A 13436-nucleotide genomic window follows, 5' to 3' on the forward strand; every position below is an offset into this window, starting at 1 on the left:
TCTGTAAGAAGGAACGCAGGCTAACGCCGACACACATACATAAATACATATATATATATATACGCAGATGGAGTCCTCGACAGATCGCGCAACCACGAGGCCGTTGGGGGCCGAAACAGCGGCACATGCAACACGCGAGACAAATGACGTTGACAGCGAAGACGGCATGCTCGGCTCCCCTTTGCAACTTGACAGCTCCACCATGGGCACTGCGGAGCTCAACTCAGCCTTGGAGTCCCTCTCGTCGGCGACAGTTCCGAACATGGCTAGCTGCATCCAGAACAACCTCTCTCTGGCACAAAACCTTCTCGCAGACAAGGGTGACACTACCACCAGGTCATGGAGTGCAGATTATGACGATGCAGCGGCTCCACTCTGGCAGAGATATACAACCCAAGGCGAGCGGCAGCACTTCTCCGTCTCTAGCGTAACCGGCAAGCATGGCAGCAGCGTTCGAGGCGCCGAAAATGTCAAGGTGTGCGTCAAGGCGCCGGCCGGAGGTCAGGAAACGTTGCTTCCCGGAGGTGTTCCACCGACGACCGCCAGCTTTGCCACGAAGTGCGATACATCGCACGTGGCGGCTCCGACGCGCGAGTTCTCTGCCACGTGGAGCCCTCAAGGTCTGCTTGGCGGAACACCTGAAACATTGGACGCGCGGCCCGCCGTGGACGACGCCAGTTCCATGGTCGCCGTGGTGCTGGGCGAGGAGGTACCCGATGACTTGCCGCGCGCCCCATCAGCGTACACGGAGCCGCGCAGTTGCCCCTCCACGCCTTTGGTGAACACAATTCATCTCAACCTGCAGTATACAAGAGTGACGTCGTTTATGTCTATCTCGTCCCCCTTTTCTGCCTCCGTGCAGAGTATATCGTTCCTGCGTACGTCTGTCCAGCACTTGATGAGCAACTCGCAGCACTTCTACGCGTCCTCGTCGTCCTGCGCCGCGGCCAACGAGGTACCACTGTTCGGCGAGGTCGGTGCAGCGGAGCCCCGACCCCTCTGCGCGTCGCTCCTAGAGACTGGATCGGTGGCGGCGCAGAGTGCCTTGGAGCCGGCCAAACTGAGAGAAGTGACCTTTGCGCACTCCTCAGTGGAGGCGAGGGACTCGTCAGAGGGAATCCCCCTCATCGACCCGTCAGCCATGTCGGCGGCAGACAACGCCAGCACGGCGCAAGAGGCTTCACCGCACAACCCAGGTGCACCTACTCTCCCGTGCACTCCAGTGGCGCGCCGCGCCGTGAACACTTCAGTCGAGAGGTGTCTCGTAGAGGAAGAGCAAGAGCGTACGGAGCTCGTGGAAGACCAAGCTTCCGGCTTTGAGACGATTCTGGCACATGAAGTTTCGGCCTACCTCGCTATGAGTCGCCAGCAGCGCATGATAGCTCGGCAGCGCAGTGAATGCGCCGGCGTCACCGAGCAGCGAAAGTCTGTGGAGGAGGAGGCGAGCCAGCTCCACGACTCGATGCGGGCGCGCATGAGGATGGCAGAGGATGAACACGAGAACTTTATGAGCAACTACCGACCGATACAGCAAGTACAGCTGCACAGCGCCGGTTAGAGGAGCGCCACGGTGGCCACCGGTGTTGTCGCTGGGGAGTCAAGCTGCAATGAACGGTGCCACGCGGAGCATTCCTTGCGCTGCCCAGCATCTTTTCCCCTTGATTCCATCGATGGCTTACAGTCCGCCAATGCCCCGCCACGGCCGTGTTTCCTGAACGCCTGCCCTGTAGCTCCCTCGGGAGCGCCAAAAGGGACCGACCGCCTGGTGGCATCGGAGATGCGGCCTCACCTCCAGCTAAACCGACATCCGTTTCGAGCAGCAGATGCGCTGACCAACCGACATCCATACAGCCCTGCGTAACGTTCACAGCTGGGTCCGTATACACATCTTTTTTCTTCTCTTCGCTTTTCCCTTTCCGCCAAAGGCGAGGCAGCAGTGCGACTTGGAACTCTTCGAGGCACCTTAACGAGTCTCCGCTGGAACTACAGCTGCCTTTCTGCTTTTTTTTTGTATTTTTCCTGTTGCCGTTTTTCTGAGCTCTGATAGCCAGTTCAGGAGGGGGAGGGGCGCCGCATCGTGGCACCAGGACCCAGCCACCCACGCACAGTGTGTGTGGGGACGCCAAGCACCTACGGCGTCAGGTGGGGGTGGGCCATCAGAGCGATTTGCCGCTGCCGGCGTCGGCGGGGAGACACGCCTGTGCCACCCGTATGACGCGGCAGAGCGTCCGTGCAGCTCGAACGCACCTCACACCCGGCTCTCGGTCTCCACTGGTGGTGGTGGTGGTGGTGGGAGGGGGTGGGGGGCCTCTGCGCCACTCCGGGGGAGCGGAGTTGGTGAGAAGAGTTTGGGGCACAGGCCGTGCTCGGGTGACTGAGTCGGCGCCTTGCGGCAACGCGTGCCTGCCGCTGCTTCGCACCGGGCTGATGGGAGCCTCTGACCGACCGGGGTAGGCTGGCGTTGAGTGGATGCTGTATGGCGAAATGTGTGCACTGAAAGAGAGAAAGCAAATGCACTCGGCTTCAGTGTTATGCGGTTTTGCGTTCCGCAGTTATGACGACTCCCGTGGACGCACCTGTGTTGTCCGTTACTCTGGTTTGCCTCATCGCTCACGCCTCTGCTCACTTATATTAGCGGCTGTGTTACGGAGCGCCCCAAAACGGGCCGATTCATCGATGTCCTGACCTTTTTTCCTCCCTTGTGTTGTTGTACAGCTGCCCGAGAAGCTATCGCGAAGTGCAGGTCGCCTTGAACCGCGCGTCAGCAGAACCATGGGTGTTTGGCACTCGCATGCCTGCAGCATCTCTCGCCTCGGTAAAGCTCTAACAAGGAGGCGACTTCGCTCTACACGTTGCTTGACATGCAGTGCTGCTAGGCGCCGAAGGCGGGAACACTGTGCGCGTTGCTTGCCATGCGGTTTTGGTGTGCGGATACTGCGGAAGTCGTGTACGCCGTGCGCCTTCTCGCTTTCTGGCTTCTGGATACGACTCCGGCTGAGCGCGTTCTGTGCCCCGCCCCAGCGTCGCCGAAGACGAATTGTGTCTCTCTTGCTCGTTCTTCTGTCGCCCGCGTCGCCACTGCCACGTGATTTGCGGTTGCTCCTCCTTCTACATCTTTGACTCTCTCCTTCCCTGCCCATTCTGAAACACAAACACATGCACGCATGCTCACCACACGGATGTTGGCATGACCAGCTCGTGGCCCGGACTATGGTCTCCATTTTTTATCAAAGCCAACTAACGTTTCGCGCCTCATCTGCGCGGCTCCGCTGCTGCGTCACGCTGCCGTGGCGCACCCCTTCCTCTGCCGAAGGTGCTCGCGCCGTTTCGCGTCTGTGCTGATGCGCAAGGCATTGCCGGACAAAGGAGTATCATGAAGGCGTTCCCTTTACAGCACAAAATGATGCAGCGACTGAAGTTGCCCTACATTCATGTCGGCACGTGCGAGGTCATGAACCTCGCCAGCTCATACAACATGGACTCCTTCAGCGTTTTCAATGGCAAGAACAGGGGTTTGTACCAGTCGACGGCAGCGGCCGCTGCCCAACGCGCGGCGACGACCCCCACCGACGGCACCGCCGCGTGGTCGCTTTCGCAGTGCCAAGAGCCCTTCCTGGGGGAGATGGTGGCAGGTGGTCTGCTAGACAGCTACACGGGCCGAGAGGCATCTACGTTTGTGAGCAGCTACCTTGCCAAGGCACTGAGCATGCACACTGTGTTGCCAACGGAACTACGCATATTGCGCAAGGAAGACCCTTCTGATCCCCTCCTTGCTATCATGATGGCTGCCTTGGCCCGGAGACGTGGTATGCACACGGAGTCGGGGAGTCTCGTGACGGAATGGGAGCTTCAGCAGTATGCCATCAGTGCTGACGCGGCTTTTTTCCGTGCGTGTAAAGCTGGTCGACGCCCGCCGTACCCCTCCTCGGCACAGGAAAAAAGAGGCAGAGATGCAGGCGCAGAGGATCCCCGTCCATCGCCGCTGCCGCCGGAGGAAAGTGGTTGTCGCGGTGTGTGGTTCTCGGCCACCGTGACCCCAACCTGGCTGGCGGAGCAGCAGCGGCAAGCGCTGACGGAGCACAAGCAGCAGCTAGCCCCTTCTCCGCAGCGAATACTCGCGTGTGCAGAAGCGGCCGACGAGCGTGAAGTACGGGAGCTGCTGGCCCACACACCGTTTTGTCTCGATGTCGCTGTCGGTTGTGTGGGCAATTCACGTGCCTTCGGCGTTGCCCGAAACGCGCTGACTGGCGGTATGCAGAGTCGACTGGACGCATCACGAGAGCGAACGGTGCCGCTGAGCATCGACCACAGCCCGCTTCGCACCTCGGAGTACCGGCGTGTCGTGCAGGCAGGCGGCATAGTGGACTCGACCGTCGGGGACATGATTGACGGCAATCCGTACTACAACGTCGCCAGGAGTTTTGGCCACTGGTCCATGAAGAAGGATGGACGCCGCTCGCCGGTGGAGCAGAAGATGATCGCTCTGCCCACGGTCAAGACGTGGCGCATGCTAGCCGGGGATGCCCTCGTGCTGTGCAACCATGCCGTCTTTGAGACTAGGCATCAGGATGACAGTAGCATGGATGAGCTGGCGAAGGTGGTGGGCCGAGGGCTCTCGCTTGATTTACCGCCGGAGGCGATCGCCGCCTCTCTCTGTGACTTTGCCGTTCGCTTCGGTGCCGAGCACTCCCTGCAGGTGATGGTGGCCGTGGCGGGGCCGGCAGCCGGCACCGCACCATGCGCGGCAAGCGGAGATGATTCTGGAATGTCAGTGCCCGAGTTCTCCGAGTGGGTGGACCCGGGGCCGCTCTACCTCGGTGCGTGCCAGCGGTTTCCTGAGCTGCGCCGAAGGCTGCAGCAGGACTGCGCCCGGTGTGAAATGACACTGGCCTCACTGATCCGCCGCCGTTGGGAGCGCGTGCGTGATCTGCTTCCGACTCGCCACTCCCTGTCGCTGCTGCCCTACTACGGAAAAGAGTGCGGCGCGTTGCAGCAAATTATGGAGGAGGAGGCCATTTTTTTTGAGCACGAAATCTTGCGCGACGTGACTGACGTGAATGACCCACGTCTCGATGTGGTGTTTCAAAAGCTGGCGAAGCGGATACAGCCGAGCGCGCCTGTTGCGTGATCTGAGCGTGCTGCTAGGTGCGCGCGCATGTGTTTGGCGCTGTGGGGGTGTTTTGTACGCGGTGCTGCGGTGTAACGGGTGCAAAGGGTCACGCGACACAAACAGCAGCGCGTTGCGGACATTCTCGAAGGAGCTCTTCTTTTTGTTTGTTGTTTGGAGGCGTGTGCGTGTGTGTGTGTGTGTGTGTACATGTGAAGACTTTTACTCAGTCTCGTCGGCCCTCGTTAACAGATGCAGGCACACACAAGAAAATGAACCAAAAAAAAGCAGGCAAAGGAGGGCGGTAGTGATACCACTGCACTGTCCTTTCTACTGAGGTACACATGGGTGAATAGCAGTGCGCATCGGCCCGACATTATCGGCGAATATGCGCTCTTGGAGAGAGGTGCTTGTCTTGCCGCCACACAACAAGGTGCCCCCTCATCTTCATGGGCCCACCTTCATCTCTCTCCCACACACACTCCCTTTCTTTTCGATGTGCGTAGCTGATGCGAAACAGAACAAGCACTAGTGCAGCACGCATGCGAAGGGCACAGAATGCGCTGCTCCTCCTCCACACCTACGGCTACGCCCACCGTAGCGAGAAGCTCCAACTTGCGGCATTACCGCGCGCTGCTGCAAGTCATGACCTACGCCAGCCAACGGGAGCAGACAGCAGAACAAGTGGTTCGCGACGCCATGGTGGGAGGCGTGGTGGTGCCCTTCACTGTAACGCACAACGCGAATGCACCTGCTGTGGCGATGAAAACTGGAGACTCACCCTGCATCACTCCCCTGGATGCGCCCGTAAGCGCTGACAGTTCGTCACGCGAGGAGGTGGGCATTATCACGCTTCTGATGCCGTCGTCAAAGTTTATCGGGACAGCAGCGTCGCTTCTTGCCGACGGCTTCTTCAGCTTCGCACCGCTCTCCTCCACGGTAGACAAGTCGCGAAGCACCTCTTATCAGCATCGCTCCGAATGCCAGGTTCGCGACCTCTTCACCTTGATTATGCTTCTCTTTCCGGATTGCTTCATCGCCGAAACACTTCCACGCACACTTTTGGAGATGCGGGAAGCGGAGGGGTCAGTCTCGGAGACGCAGTCGAGCAACCGCGCTGAGAGCGAGGTTCAGCACCCGAGTTCTGTTTCAAGGGTCAGCCCGCCCATTTCGCCCACGCCGCCCATCCTGCCGCGCGGCCGGTGCACTCCGTCGGCGCAACGCATCCAAATGAGCGTGACCGAGGGTCGGGGTATTGCGGTCGATGCAGAGTCAACGTCGAACAGCGTAGACGATGCAACAGTTGGCGGCCTCCAGGCTGCACCGCTGGAAGGGTCGCTAGGAGTACTCACACCTGCCAAGCTCGTCACCACTGACGCGGGTGCCACTGATGGGGAGAGGTTGGGAGTCAGCAGCGCGAGCGCCTCCATGACGGCAAACATGATGCCGCTGCCGATTGTGAGCGCGGTGCCGCTTTCGCTCGACGTGCTTGACGTGCTCCTGGAGTCTCGAAGGTCTTTGGCCGTTGTGCTGCTGTCCCTGATAAACGACGCGCTGCGCGAAGTGCAGTACCGACAGCTTGAGCAGTCTCACACATCGGCAACAGCGACTCGGTCGACGGCAGCTGCAAGACTCCCATCGTGTGAGGGTGGTGTGCTGCAGTTCTCTGCGGAGGTACTCCTGACAGCGAAGCTGCTGCTCATGTCCGTGATCTCGGCGTCTGCAGTCTGGCGACAAAGATTCTCCAAGACAATGGAAAGCACTAAAGCGGTGCTTCAGGGAGCTGCGCTTCTGCCGTCGCCTCCGCCATCTCCGTTTCACGTTTTTAGTGAGCTGCTGGGCGAGGATGCCGAAGGCGCGACGCCGTTTTTAACCCTGCCGGTTGAACGGTGGAGCTGGGGCAAGGAGAAGGACGCACTTGGGCAGTGGTATGACCGGCTTCTTGATCGACTCCTGGCGGCGACAGACGGCGCCGGTGTGCGAGTAGATGCGTACTTGAAGAGCGCGAAGTCGACCGCAGTAAGTTGCGGGCGCAGCGTCTCGGCTTTTCCTGCTCTTCTCCTGCACCGGCCGTCCGACGGGCAACCGGCGGTGGAGATGAGTCTTGCTTCTGTAGCGCGATTGAGTGGCTCTGTGCGGCTTCCCTCGCTACCTATTCAACAGGGTGAGCTGCACTTGCTACTTTGCCCGGGGGTGCCGGAAGGCAAGACTGGTCTGCTGCAGGCTCGCGGGCACGAGCTTCTGTTGGATGCAACGGCGTCGCCTACTGCGGACTTTTTTCAGGCATGCGTGTCCTCGGCGTTCACTGAGGCGCAACTGCAGCCGTCCGGTGATGCGGTGCCGCGGCTGTTTCGTCAGCGATTCACAGATCTCTCGTCAACTGAGCAGGGCATCGTTACCGCTGCATTGTGTGATCCTGCGACGTTATCGGTAGTGTTGGAGAAGAATGCCGCTATGCTAGCGCGGCTCACGTTGTGGTGCCGCAACCGTTGGCCGCCGTCATTAGACGCCTCGACTATGCTGGCGAGTACAACGAGCCAGTCGGATGACGTAGTCAAGGAGAATGAAGGCCCCAAAGCGGCGCACTCGATCGGTGATCAGGTGGAGCAGCACATCCTTTTTCAGCGTCCGTTCAGTGCTGCAGTGGGGCGGTATGTACGTGAGCTGGTGACTTTGAGGGGGCTGAGCAAGGATGTGCTCGAGGCGTGGATGCGGCACGTATGCACTGGTGCTGATGCTGCGGCTGGTGCTGCCGTCGACGGCAGTATTCCGTCTCCGCATCGTGCCATGTTCTCAGCTTTGGTGAAGTTTGCGGTGCTGCATAATCGGTGGCGGCTCAATCCAGAGGTGGAGGCGCTGCAGAAAGAGTATGCCATGTAGCCGGAAAGTGAAGTTTGGGCGCGTTGGTCGACAAAAACGAATCGCGGAGGCGGCGTCGCAGCTTCTCCTCTCGTCCGACGCAGCGCTACCGCACACGAGCATCCAGCATGCCGACAACGTCCCTTTCTTCCAATGTTTTTGTGTGAAAAAGGGAGGAGGGGCTTCTCGTGGCAAACCGTTTCGGAATATCTGCCCTCCGATCCGTCTTCAAGCGCCTCTCAAGAGCACCCATAAAACCCACGTTCACCATCGACCTGGTGCGCTTCTCTCTCGCCGTAATGAGGCGCCTTCTTTTTTTTTGTGTGTGTGTGTGCCCGGCCGGCGGGCTTGTGCTCGAGTGGAATGACACGCCGGACTTGTCTGTCGAGGTTCATACGCACGCATACATATATATATATCATGGGCCGCAACGCACATGCGCAGACTCTCGCAAAAGACGATTCAAAGCAGCTCTCTTTATACATACATATGTAGAGTTTTTTGTTGTTGATGGGTGCCGGTGCGCTCCTACGTGAGAGGAAGAGGGCGGACGCATACGCATGTGTATAGGTTGTTTCCTGCTTTCGAGGGTGGTGAATTTGTGCGCGTAAGCTTGGCTGCTTAATCCTTCTACATGCTTCTTACTGATGGCTCCCCTCAGGTGGGTTTCTCTCTTTGTGTGCGCGTGTGGATGCGTACGCTGCGCTGCAGGACATCGCCGCACCTCGGCGGTGAGTGTGTTGGTGTGTGTGTGTGTGCTGTCGCTAGATTGTTGAGATATATATATATGTGTGATGTGCTTGTGTGTGCGCTCGGTTCCCTTCTCTCCCGTTCCTACAGCGTCTTTTTTTCTTCCAGCTTCATGTGCCGCCGGCGTCTTCTTACTTCGATGAGCGTCTGGACCATTCGGCCACCCATCGACGTTCGCTCCTCGTGCCACACCACACATGCCACCGCTTACTTGTGTGTGCTTTGTTTTTCCATCTTTGGTCTCGCTGTGTGGCATAACTTTTTCGATCTTTTGTTTCGTTTGCTGTGGTGGTGGTCCCGTATGCTGCTCCACGATGAGCGCGCACGTCAGCAGCGAAAGGAAACGAAGAAAAAGAAAACCGAAAACACAGTAACGACTACTTTCCGACCTTGCCAATTGCCTGTCCTCTGATGCGCTTGCATCTTTCCAGGCGCGGGTAGGCTTTGTGCACACACACACACACAGACAGACACACAGACACATCCGCCAGGCAGATCTACCAGCTTCAGAAGTTCCCCCACCAACATCCTACTTATGTCACGTTTAACGTCCACAAGACACGTGCAACTCGCGTGTCGCAGGCTAGGACACTTTCAGAAATTACTGCGATACGTAAAATACACCATGATGCGAATTATGGAGCATGACCAAAAGGGACACAGGAGTCTGCTGTTGCTTCTTGCAGCCAGCAGGCAGAGTTGGTGGCTTGGTTAGCAAACCATCACAAAGAAACAAACACCCTGCGTACTTTGCTGACTAGAGGGCGATGACACCGGAATAGCGGCTCCCTTTCTTGTCCCTCGCTCAACTGCCTTGCGCCGACAGGGCCATGGAGCGCACAGGGTGCCTTGAGTCGGCCCTTTTGTGCTCCACCTTCACCTACTCTCTCTCTCTCTCTGCTTCAACTTCGTCTTCTCGTGCGGGTGTATATATCGACCCTCCCTGTTTCCGTCCCTCTCCTCCACCTCATCTTCTCACCTGTAACCGATAGTGTTTTTTGTCAGATAAGATTCAAACATGCGCAACTACAACAACTTCAACCGCGTGTGGAAGGCGCCGCGTCGTCCGTTCGAGAAGGAGCGCCTCGACCGCGAGATGAAGCTGTGCGGCCAGTACGGTCTGCGCTGCAAGCGTGAGATCTGGCGTGTGAACATGACGCTGTCCAAGATGCGCCGCACGGCCCGTCTGCTGCTGACGCTGCCGGAGAACCACCCCCGCCGTCTGCTGGAGGGTTCCGCCATCATGCGCCGCTGCCACGAGTATGGCTTCCTCGACGAGGAGAAGGACAAGCTGGATTACGTGCTGTCGCTGACGGTGCCGGACATTCTCGAGCGCCGCCTGCAGACCATCGTCTTCAAGGCCGGTCTCGCCAAGTCCGTGCACCACGCCCGCGTCCTGATTCAGCAGCGCCACATCGCCGTCGCCAAGCAGATTGTGACGATCCCGTCCTTCATCGTGCGCGTGAGCAGTGAGCGCCACATCGCCTTCGCTGATGCTTCGCCGTTCGGCAACGGCCGACCTGGCCGCGTCAAGCGCGTGCGCGCGAAGGCCGCCAAGCGCCACGCCGGCGGCGGCGATGACGACGAGTAAGATGGAAGAAGCACGCCCTTGTGCCGCACCGGCGTGGAGACGCATTGTGCAGGCTGAAGGCGTTTGCCTCTCATACGATCGACGCTTCGAGTACCTTTGGGCTCCCTGCGTCGCACGTGTACAGAGCGGCCCGACCCCCCCCTCGCGTCCGTCTTGTACGCGGCACTGACTGGGCACGTATACGACGTTGTGAAAACGCCCCGATCGTTTCGTTTTGCTTTTTTTTGCTTTCCTCTATGATCATCATTTCACCGCCCAAATCCCTACACAAAGCATGCGCATCCACGCATCCACCATGGCAGGAGTTGTCGCTGGGGGTTTTCTCAGCGAGGACGTCATCTCCGTATTTGCCCGTACCGTCTCGCGTTTCTTTCGTCCGAGTTCTCGGACGGCGCGAATCTGCCTCCACGTGCCACTGACTATCCGCCGCTAAGTTTGCTTGTGTGGTTGACTTTCAACAGCGAGCGGCGACAGTTGGTGTGGCAGGCGCGGCGGAAAAGCAGACGCGGATATCAACACTATGGATGCTGAGTCGTTGCCAGCTCCATGGGCGGCAGCATTACGTTTCGCAGCCTGCCATCCAGAAGAGCGTCCCTCCCCCAACCAGGTATCGCGCTGTAAATGTGTGTATGCTCCGCGCGACCTCAGAGGACTGTAGCGCGAGCGGCCCTATCACCCACCGCACATGGGCTGCTCTGCGCCTCTGCGTTTTATGTGCGTTTCCACTCTCCGCTTCACTGCATCACCGACACGCCCCTCACCCCCTTCCCTCACGCACACAAACACACACCACGGCAACGTCCTACACAATGCGCGCCTCCCGCGCGACTCCACAGTAAACTAGGTTTCTCAAGCTCGAAGTCAATCCACCACTATCTCATACTATACACACCCCATATCCTCTACCCCTTTGACCATTCAAAACATCCGCCATGTCGCGTGTAACGATCTTTCAGAGCCAGCTGCCGGCGTGCAACCGCCTCAAGACGCCGTACGAGTCGGAGCTGATTGCGACGGTCAAGAAGCTGACGACACCGGGCAAGGGCCTCCTGGCGGCGGATGAGTCGATCGGCTCGTGCACGAAGCGGTTCGAGCCGATTGGGCTGAGCAACACGGAGGAGCACCGCCGGCAGTACCGCGCGCTGATGCTGGAGGCGGAGGGCTTCGAGCAGTACATCAGCGGCGTCATCCTGCACGAAGAGACGGTTGGCCAGAAAGCGAGCAACGGGCAGACGTTCCCAGAGTACCTGACGGCGCGCGGTGTTGTGCCTGGGATCAAGACGGACATGGGACTGTGTCCGCTGCTCGAGGGCGCAGAAGGGGAACAGATGACGGAGGGCCTGGACGGCTACGTGAAGCGCGCGTCTGCCTACTACAAGAAGGGATGCCGCTTCTGCAAGTGGCGCAACGTGTACAAGATCCAAAACGGAACGGTGTCGGAGTCCGCAGTGCGCTTCAACGCGGAGACGCTCGCGCGCTACGCGATCCTGTCGCAGATAAGCGGGCTTGTGCCGATCGTGGAACCGGAAGTGATGATCGACGGCAAGCACGATATCGACACCTGCCAGCGCGTTTCAGAGCACGTGTGGCGCGAGGTGGTGGCGGCGCTGCAGCGCCACGGCGTTATTTGGGAGGGTTGCCTGCTGAAGCCGAACATGGTGGTTCCCGGCGCCGAGTCCGGCCAGACGGCGGCACCGGCACAGGTGGCGCACTACACGGTGATGACGCTTGCGCGCACGATGCCGGCGATGCTACCTGGCGTGATGTTCCTGTCCGGTGGGCTGAGCGAGGTCCAGGCGAGCGAGTACCTGAACGCGATTAACAACAGCCCGCTGCCACGGCCGTATTTCCTGAGTTTCTCGTACGCGCGCGCGCTTCAATCTTCTGCGTTGAAGGCGTGGGGTGGAAAGGACTCCGGCGTCGCTGCCGGACGCCGCGCTTTCTTGCACCGCGCGCGCATGAACTCGATGGCGCAGCTTGGCAAGTACAAGCGCGCCGACGACGACGCCTCCTCCTCGTCCCTGTACGTCAAAGGCAACACCTATTAAAACCCTTTTGCGCGTCATGGTCGAGATGACTGGCATGGCTGCGCGTCTCTCTTGTGTGAATCGAGGGCATTGAAAAGAGGGCTCTCTCGTTTCCTTTTTCCCTTGCAAGCGCATCCCATGCAGTGCCATTTTCGTGTTGACGGAGGCTCTCTCAGGCGGCTGCCGCGACTTTCGAGTTCGGATGTAAAGGGCTCAAACGTGCCTCTCCTCATCTCACGCAATGACGACAGCCTGTCGGCTATCGACTGAGTGGGAGGATGCGGGCGCGCGCGCCGTAACTTCTCTTTATCTTTGTGGGCATTCCAAAGTACGCTGCACGATTGCCATGGAGAGCGTAGTGCCCTACTCGGCATTCATCTCGCCATTCTCCTGCCCTCCCTCCCTTCACAAACATGAAAAGAGAAGTAATGCGTATGCAACAGAAGCTAAGCGCACAACGTGTATGAAAGACTCGTGTCCCGCATGCATGCATATATATATATATATGTACACATATACGCACATGGGGACGCACTGATCGCTCCTGACATGGGTGACGAGGCACTTCATCTGCACACTACTGAGTAGGTTGCATCGTCTCCTGTCAAGCAGCATCTATGGAGATATTATCTCTCCCGTCCCTCCGTGCATACACATACACATCTATCTATATCGACATCATATATATATATATATGTGCGCGTTACTGGTGGCATCGCTGCGTGTGCACAGGGCCTCTTTGCTGGTTCTCCTTTTTTTCTTTTCCCTTCTTCCTTTTCTTTTTTTTTTCTACAGTTCATTGTGGCGATGTATCCCGTCGTACATCCAGGCAGGCACGCGCGTGCACACACGCACATGCACACACAAGGAAAAGAAAAGAAACGAAGTTGGGCTTTTCGTCCATCTATTTGAGTGTGTACCCTCAAAAGCAAAAAAACGAAACACAACAACAAAGGAACTGAAGAAAGAAAGAAGGAAAGAAGAGAGTTGCTGGAAGAATGATGCTTCGACAATATTAAAAAAAAAAGAACATTCTGTTTTGCGTGTGTGTGTGTGCGTTCTCGAACATTATACCACGAACAGCTCAACAAGTGTACGCATA

The 13436-nt window shown here is 58.3% G+C and overlaps 6 protein-coding genes across 6 annotated transcripts; all 6 read left to right on the forward strand.

Annotated features, from left to right (window-relative positions):
• Window positions 1–67: 67 nt before the first annotated feature.
• Window positions 68–1558, forward strand: LINJ_36_1280 (conserved hypothetical protein; the record flags this gene model as incomplete). The annotated part of the gene is made up of 1 exon (XM_001469444.1): window positions 68–1558. The coding sequence occupies one exon, from the start codon at window positions 68–70 to the stop codon at window positions 1556–1558; it is 1491 nt and encodes a 496-aa protein (XP_001469481.1).
• Window positions 1559–3373: 1815 nt separating this feature from the next.
• Window positions 3374–5128, forward strand: LINJ_36_1290 (conserved hypothetical protein; the record flags this gene model as incomplete). Its single annotated transcript, XM_001469443.1, has 1 exon — window positions 3374–5128. The coding sequence occupies one exon, from the start codon at window positions 3374–3376 to the stop codon at window positions 5126–5128; it is 1755 nt and encodes a 584-aa protein (XP_001469480.1).
• A 537-nt stretch (window positions 5129–5665) lies between these two features.
• On the forward strand, window positions 5666–7987 carry LINJ_36_1300 (conserved hypothetical protein; the record flags this gene model as incomplete). The annotated part of the gene is made up of 1 exon (XM_001469442.1): window positions 5666–7987. One exon carries the CDS (start codon window positions 5666–5668, stop codon window positions 7985–7987), a length of 2322 nt encoding a protein of 773 aa, XP_001469479.1.
• A 1747-nt stretch (window positions 7988–9734) lies between these two features.
• On the forward strand, window positions 9735–10307 carry LINJ_36_1310 (putative 40S ribosomal protein S9; the record flags this gene model as incomplete). Its single annotated transcript, XM_001469441.1, has 1 exon — window positions 9735–10307. The coding sequence occupies one exon, from the start codon at window positions 9735–9737 to the stop codon at window positions 10305–10307; it is 573 nt and encodes a 190-aa protein (XP_001469478.1).
• Window positions 10308–11239: 932 nt separating this feature from the next.
• Window positions 11240–12355, forward strand: ALD (fructose-1,6-bisphosphate aldolase; the record flags this gene model as incomplete). The annotated part of the gene is made up of 1 exon (XM_001469440.1): window positions 11240–12355. The coding sequence occupies one exon, from the start codon at window positions 11240–11242 to the stop codon at window positions 12353–12355; it is 1116 nt and encodes a 371-aa protein (XP_001469477.1).
• Window positions 12356–12951: 596 nt separating this feature from the next.
• Window positions 12952–13296, forward strand: LINJ_36_1330 (hypothetical protein; the record flags this gene model as incomplete). The annotated part of the gene is made up of 1 exon (XM_003392775.1): window positions 12952–13296. One exon carries the CDS (start codon window positions 12952–12954, stop codon window positions 13294–13296), a length of 345 nt encoding a protein of 114 aa, XP_003392823.1.
• Between the last annotated feature and the right edge of the window lie 140 nt (window positions 13297–13436).

The sequence above is a fragment of the Leishmania infantum genome, chromosome 36 (genome assembly GCF_000002875.2).
Source record: "Leishmania infantum JPCM5 genome chromosome 36".
In the NCBI taxonomy this organism is placed as follows: Eukaryota; Euglenozoa; class Kinetoplastea; order Trypanosomatida; family Trypanosomatidae; genus Leishmania; species Leishmania infantum.